The following is a 7500-nucleotide window of genomic DNA, read 5'->3' as shown; positions in this document are numbered from 1 at the left end:
AAACCCTCCAGCCAAGACCCTTTCCATTCCACCTGCTCACAAACCCAACCTCATCACACGTGGCCTTTGTTAGAAACAAATACGATACCTATTACTATGTTTTGAGAAAGGTGACAGTAAACAGAGCCCCGAAAAATAATCATGAAAAATTTACAAACGACGAATTCGGACATAGTGTGGCTATTTGTAATTTTCCCTACTTTCTCTCTTTCATGACATATTAAAAAACAAACAAACTCTGAACTGGTGTACTATTATAAGAATTTAGCACAGATTCCCTAAATTACATAATGATAATCAGCCAGGTATATAATCTTACATATACGAATATAGGTATAGAGAGACATCATGCATTTGTTCCTTTATTGACTCAGGACTCACTCTTATTACCAGTACTATGGCTTGGTTTCTCTTTAAACTGGTTATGTAACTAGAAATAAAAGCAAAGCTTTGTTTCAATGACAATCTATTTCTTGAGAGACAATATAAACTATGGAGATAATGCTTCTGTTTATGCTATTCCCAAAAGATCTTAAACAGTACAAGTATTGTGTTACATTTAAGAGCTACAAAAGTCAATTCAAATGAGGTCTTGAGGACGGCCGCGTCCATATTCATTGGTGTACCAAGAATACCACCTAATACCCCACACTGCAGTTATAACAGTAACAAAACACCAATCATAACTGATATGGTAGCTTTATGGTATGGTAACGGCTACTGCTTCCTAGTAATATTTGTGAAAACGCTCTGGGTACAGCAACTTGTTCATCTTCTTCGGTAAATTCCTCCAGAATTCCAAGTCCTGTAGAAATGAAATAGAAGTTTAATCCATGCATATAAATCCCTCGTAGTATATGAAAGACATGTCACCTTAAAAAGCCAACTGCCTTGTCAAAATCCTAGTTACGGAGGAGAAAGAACTGAAAAAAAGCATTTCAAAGACAAGTAGGCATAAAGTACTAGCTAACTTCTTATCAGGTTGTTGAGATAAAGATAGTCAGTGTGACGCGTGTATAGCAACATCTGAAAGAATCTTTGCAGTTTAAAGGATGTTTACATTGATCCTTATTACTTGTCGACTGACAAGGTATGAATTACCACTAACATAAAAGGAGCGTTCAAGTAAACATGCCGCAAATTGTCATTTTTCTTTAAATATAAATATTTTAAAAAATCCACACCAGTATCTTGAAACATGTTTGCGGGTTTTCAGCCATAAGGAGAAATATCAAATAAGTATGCAGACACATCTTCATCAGTGTTTTCAACATGTTCCAAATATGTTTGTATGTACAAGGCCTATGAATATGTTATCTATATTACCTGGCGATCGTCGACCACCTTCATGGTTGGGGAAGAGGTGATTCCGAGGTAAGAAGTCTTCGAGACCTCTGTCGATGTCCATTTGAAACCCAGTGACATGTCCGGCGTCGGATCGCTGGAGATATAAAGATAAAAAAAAAATAAAAAAAAGATTAAAAACAAAATTCTTTATGTGCAATTAATTCACACAACCATAATCTGTTACAAGTTTAATGATATCTTTTTAAAAATAGGTTTTATTGGTATTAGGTTCTTGATGAGATTTAGTTTTTCTTGTAATTGTTATGGTTTAGGTTGTCAATGTCTCTTACCCAGTGGCGGCGAAGTTGGTCCAGAGATCTACCATAATCCGAGACACAAAGAAATCCTCTTCCGTACTCAGGCTGATGTTGAGATATTTAAAGTCGAACAGGTACTGCAAATCGTCCATGTGGCTTACATCTGTGTGAATTTATGGTGGTTATTACAGACAATTACTTAGATAAGGATAAAATGTACATTGATAATGAAGTAGGTTGCTATATCAATGAAATTTCTAGTCTCATGTCATTACAATATATATATATATATATATATATATATATAATTTATGTATATACATATATTTATATACATGCATACATATATACACAGAATCCATACACATATACATTCACATATATTTGCCAATAATAATAATGATGGTAATATCAACAATAACAACAATACAAGTCCTTACCATTCAATATCCAATCAGGTGTAGGTCCCATGTAAAGGTCAGTGAAGGTATGTTCTCCACGATGCTGCAACTCGTAGGCGTAGACTCGGTTGCCAAAGGCAGTATTTCTTGCATGGTTTTCTATAGCATCCATGGTGCACATATTGAAGTAACAGTCACCAATGAGCTTGGGATGAACAAGAATGATATTAGGCCTACGTACTGCTCTCAAAGAAAAAAAAAACCAAAAAACTCACCTTCATTATCCTATTGATAACTCCCTGTTTTTTTTTAACATATCAGAAAAATAGGTGACGGTGTTGCTCAATTTTTATTTTTCACCAAGAAAATAATGAGTGTAATATTCTCCAAGAGAACACCTGTTGCAAATCCCAGAACCATCCTGCATGCAAACACAAACAGCTCAGATACTTTTCACTGATTGAGAAGAAAACTAATATGAAACTCGCGAACCGAAAAAATGGTCCTGTCTCCCGGCTTCTTACCTTGACCAGGGTGTGGACCTTGCTCATGTCAAACTCAATGGGACCCATGTAACGGTGGAAGATGAGGCGGCCAATAAAGTCAAAGTTGTCGTCCCAAACATTTAATCCCATTATATAGGGGCCTATTATGCCGAAGCTCTTTATCATAGCGTCCACTACGCCGTCTTTCAAGAACGCTGGAAGAATGAAACTATCAAGATTTTGAAGGTTAAACTGGTCATATCACTCAAAATCGCCACATCATCCCAAGGTATATGACAGGAGTAACTAAACGCATATGGCTAGAACAATTAGCGTTCCTGCAGATACCATGAAAGACGCTGACCCACTTACTTCGGACATTAAGCGCGCCTTCGTCTCGTGTCTTGCCGGCGATGATGTCGACACGGTTGTAGCGGCCTTCCCTGACCAGCGTGGCGGGATGGTCCGGGAGGAACTCTCCGTCCACGCGGGGGCCCATCACGTAGGGGGATGGCTTGGAGTTGGGCAAAGATTTAGGGATTAGGTTTTTTTACTCTAATAACTGGGTTTAGCGAGGGTATAGACCTCTTGCAATGCATTAATAAAAGAAAAAGACCATGCTTGTGGATGAGCGACAAAAAAGGGATCTATGACTTTTTTTTTTCTTTTTACTTCAACAGCTGGGTTTGAGAATGGGGATGAATTTATCGAGTAGTCAGTATCAAAAGCAGGTTCAAATATCTTTAGTAAATTACAAAATATTTGATATACTCCATCTATACTTCTGGTCAGCAGATATATGATCACAACTTGGAAGTTTATATTTCCTGTCCACAAATTAGGAAAATTATCAGAATTTCATTGTAAATAGTAATTTCTATCAGCCATTTTGGGGATTACTATCACTGTGACATCGTGAAACAAGCAAGCTTCCTCTGGAGGCAGTTTGAAAATTATTGGATTGGTAACAAAGGCAAATCAAGTATCTGACCAAGAAATTCCATGAAAAAAAAAAGAAAAATGCCTGTAATCTTCAGATATCTTACTGTCAACTTGCACCTAATGATTAGAACTTCACTAGGTTTTGATCAAAGACAAGAATAGGAAATAGTCCTTCGCCTTTTGCCTAATGAGACCCCAGTGGGAGATGGTCGGGATCAAATAACATGAAGAGAAAACAAAAACCTCAAATAAAAACTTTATCATAATCAAAGCCTACCATTTTGAGAAGCGCAGCGGTCAGCTGATCAGCAGGGATCTTCTTCAGGCAGTCAACAAGGTCTGAAGAATTCGGATTCTCTGTCACTCCAGGACAGTCCAAGATGCTACCGATCTGACCTGCTATGTACCTATGGTCCTCCCGAACTGACCAAGAGCACAGAGCTGTTCCTGACTGCATGATGGCTCGCTTGAACAAACCTATGGCCGGCAAGAAATAACAGTAAAGTAAAATTAAATGGTCAATAGAATACAACGATGTAGTTTTTACAATGAGACGAGATGGTAAAGTTTCCTCATAAAACTGCTAAATGTGGTCTTGCTTCATCACGCTTTTCCAGATATCAATGAAAGAAACTGAAACTGAAGAGAGAAGCAGTTGCATTATCTTTACCATTCATCTCTAAGAACATTAATGTAACTCTATTCGGTAAAAAATCAAAATTTCCATTCTACCTTTCGACATTGGAGACAAAATGTGGTAGTGCACCGACGCGCCTCCCGCGTTCTGTCCAAAGATGGTGACCTTGTCTGGGTCACCGCCAAGGGCCTGAATGTTGTCCTGAACCCACTTGAGGGCCAATGTCTGGTCCTTCAGCCCTAGATTGCCCGGGAGCTCAGAGTCCCCAGTCGAAAGGTATCCTACAGAAGCAATTATCCTGAATTACTGAAGCAAGAATGAGAAGGGTGTGCGTATTTCATGTTCTCACGTTATCATACTTTTGCAAACCGACAGAATTTCACTTTCAATCGCATTATGAGAGAAATTATGTGTACAACTTGATTTATACAGCCAAAGAATCCCAATGTTCATTATGAAGTCCACTGACATTCATAACTTGAAGACCCAGAGTATAGACTTGCTATGTGAAATGCATGTTGTGCATATATCAAAACTATTGGTGAAATATGGAGTATACCTTTAATATTAAGCAAAGGCACCTTGTTTTCAAAAATGATATAAAACCAGTAGGATATATTCTATAGATACCTTCTTTGAGTCACCTGTACTTGATGAACATATACATGACTGTTCTAGATCTACCATATTTGGTAGATCTAGAACAAACACGCACGCACGTATGCCCACAATAAAACTGTATTGTCCTCTCACAAACAGAACACAAAAAATGGTAATGAAAAGAATATTTGCCGTTTAGTAAATGTCTTCATCTGCACCGGAACCGCACACTGCAATGTCCCCACGTATGTCATTCTGTGGATCTCTCTGGTATTGGCTCATTGCCTTTCAGAAATCGCTCCACCTCGTTTCCCTCTTGTGATCACTCGACCCCTGCTAGCTCTGATCTTCGTCGCTTTACCGAATTCCGTCCCTAAAACACTACGCTACACACTACAAAAGCCTACATCTGCAGTTGCTACGTTTCCAATTCTATGGCTCCCGATAAAGTCCAACAAGTCCCTACATCAAATGGCGCCAACCGTTATAAAATAAGAACCTTGGAGTTGAAGACTTAAAGGCCCTATCACACTAGCACTTTTTCTGTCATTTTTTTTTTCGTTTCCGAATGAACTCCGTATGAAAATCATGTAAATAAACATGGCGCTATCGGAGTGAGGTCCCCGGGAATTACACGAACATTCCCATACATATTAGGTTATTTTAAAGAAATATGAAGATGTATTATTGTATATTCGAATGTTCTAAAATATTAGCTTATGTTTACATTCACTCATCCTATCTAATTTATTAATAGCACAAAATCAACACGGAAATTAGGCAGACGGAAACGGTCGTAACCGTCTTGGTCTGGGAGGCGTTCCGTTTGTAGACGATCCTTGTGGAGAAAGAAATTGACGGAAAAGTGATAGTGTGATAGGGCCTTTAGTTTGGGTTTTGTACTTTTTAGACTTTCAGGATCACTGTAAACATGCCATACACCCTAGTTGGGTTCTTGGCGATATCAGAAGTGGTCAATCTTCAATTTTGAGATGTTTTCAGCATATAATTAGTCACATATTGGCTAAATTTTGCTAGATTATTACACAGTAATTTAAAAAGCAGTAGTCTTAATCCTAACCTTCTACAATTGAAAAGCAAATAGAAAAATTTAGCAGGATGATCCAGGTTCAAGGCTCCCATTAAAACCAATTTATTTCAATGATAAAAAGCCCATATAATTACGTATTTAGTTTGTCTTTGTGAAATGAGACAATATCATTACAGAAATTTTGGTAATAAAGGACCTTTAAATTTCAAATACTATAATCAAATATAAGCAAGATAATCATGTCATTTTTTCAACCTTACCACATCTTACTAACACAAGGTATCTAACATGCTTTTCCTTACGTTCACAGCCAACAATGAGTACTATATGCCTATAGCCTATACATTGTAGAACAGACTGGGTTCGCGATCATGTTCAAAGGTCGTGATGCATGACCCCCTGTGCAAATACCCTCACAGTAACGAATGAAACCTCCTAGACATTCCATAGTGCTGTCAAAATCTCAAAGGACCGCCGCAAAGTTGACTGGTAGTGTGTGTAAATGGGGACCCCGAAAGAAAACAAAATAACAGAATAGAGAATACCAAACACATCAAATATGGCTTAAATGTCAAATAGATAAAAATATTAATAGACGATGAACGAATGCACAATAAACATACAGAGAAGAAAGAAAAACTACAGACCCAGGATTCCGAGACGGCTCTGAACGGTGACATACACCACGTCCTTGGCAACCAAGTACTCTGGTCGGTAAATCTCCATGGTACCCATCACAAAACCTCCGGGTAAAAACCACACCATGACGGGGAGGTCCGACTTGTTGGCCTGCAAAAAGAAGGTCGTTCTTAACACCAAGGAATCCATAGGAAGGGGGGGGGGACCAATCCATAACAGGGAGGTCCGGTTTAAAGGACTGCAAAAAGAAGGTCCATACTAACTGGAAGAAAATTGGAGGAAAGATACAAAAGAATGTAGAGTAAGGTTTCGATTGAAATAACCCAGGTAACGTAACTAATAAAATGACGGTAATTATGGTACTTAACAACTTGGTACTAATATCAGCAGTAATGCTGGTTAGATTTATAACGTGGTAAGGTATAAGGGATCATCCATGATTTTCATCATTATCACGAGCGTACAAACCGTCAGCGGGGTGTGTGTGTGTGTTAGACCAGAGTACACTTATTTTTAAATGTGAAAAATGATGATCCGTCAATGGGCGAATCGGCGGCCGTCATGATTCAAATTTCGCGCCATGTCGGTGTTGCTAGCAGGGTTGCCCTCTTTTATGTAGCAGCATTTCTGGTGTTTTCTAAACATTACATGATAAAGAAAACGGATATAGATAATAGAATTGAACCATACACTATCACATAAATGAATGAATATTGGATTACAGTTACACTGCGTAGGATCAGAATCTGATAATTATAGGATCCCCTGCGTTACTTCCTTGTTTGCTGCATTGCATAAAACAATATACAATAATTGCATCATTAAGCCAACAATGTAAAAACATTCAACAACATTAAATCCACCTGCACATCTATAAAAAATGTATTAGATATATAACAAGAATATGTGACATTGAACCTGTAAACTTGATTTATCTAAAAACGTATACGACTATTCACAGCGTGTTGCAGGGTTGAAGGTTTAAATCACTATGAGGCCCAACTGGAAGACCCAGCTGAAGTGACAGAGGATGAAATTTCCGCCGCCGTTTCATACCATAATGGCTTGAGCAATTTTTATTTGAACATCGGAAAGTATCTCATTATTACTTTAAACACTTATCATTTGCATTAAACCATCT

The 7500-nt window shown here is 38.0% G+C and overlaps 1 protein-coding gene across 3 annotated transcripts in view; it reads right to left on the bottom strand.

Annotated features, from left to right (window-relative positions):
* Window positions 1–349: 349 nt before the first annotated feature.
* LOC113818990 (esterase FE4) overlaps window positions 350–7500 on the bottom strand; it is a 27871-nt gene continuing 20720 nt past the window's right edge. For all 3 annotated transcript variants that reach the window (XM_070115788.1, XM_070115789.1, XM_070115790.1), the window contains exons 4-12: window positions 6368–6509; window positions 4165–4350; window positions 3710–3909; window positions 2863–3004; window positions 2530–2705; window positions 2045–2210; window positions 1638–1767; window positions 1327–1441; window positions 350–805 (exon numbers count right to left, since the gene is read on the bottom strand). In XM_070115788.1, the coding sequence (XP_069971889.1) occupies window positions 728–805; window positions 1327–1441; window positions 1638–1767; window positions 2045–2210; window positions 2530–2705; window positions 2863–3004; window positions 3710–3909; window positions 4165–4350; window positions 6368–6509 (1335 nt within the window). In that variant the 3' untranslated portion in view covers window positions 350–727. The remainder of the gene's footprint in view (window positions 806–1326; window positions 1442–1637; window positions 1768–2044; window positions 2211–2529; window positions 2706–2862; window positions 3005–3709; window positions 3910–4164; window positions 4351–6367; window positions 6510–7500) is intronic.

Source organism: Penaeus vannamei, chromosome 38 (assembly GCF_042767895.1).
Source record: "Penaeus vannamei isolate JL-2024 chromosome 38, ASM4276789v1, whole genome shotgun sequence".
Lineage (NCBI taxonomy): Eukaryota > Metazoa > Arthropoda > Malacostraca > Decapoda > Penaeidae > Penaeus > Penaeus vannamei.
This window is presented reverse-complemented; position numbering and strand designations above follow the sequence as displayed.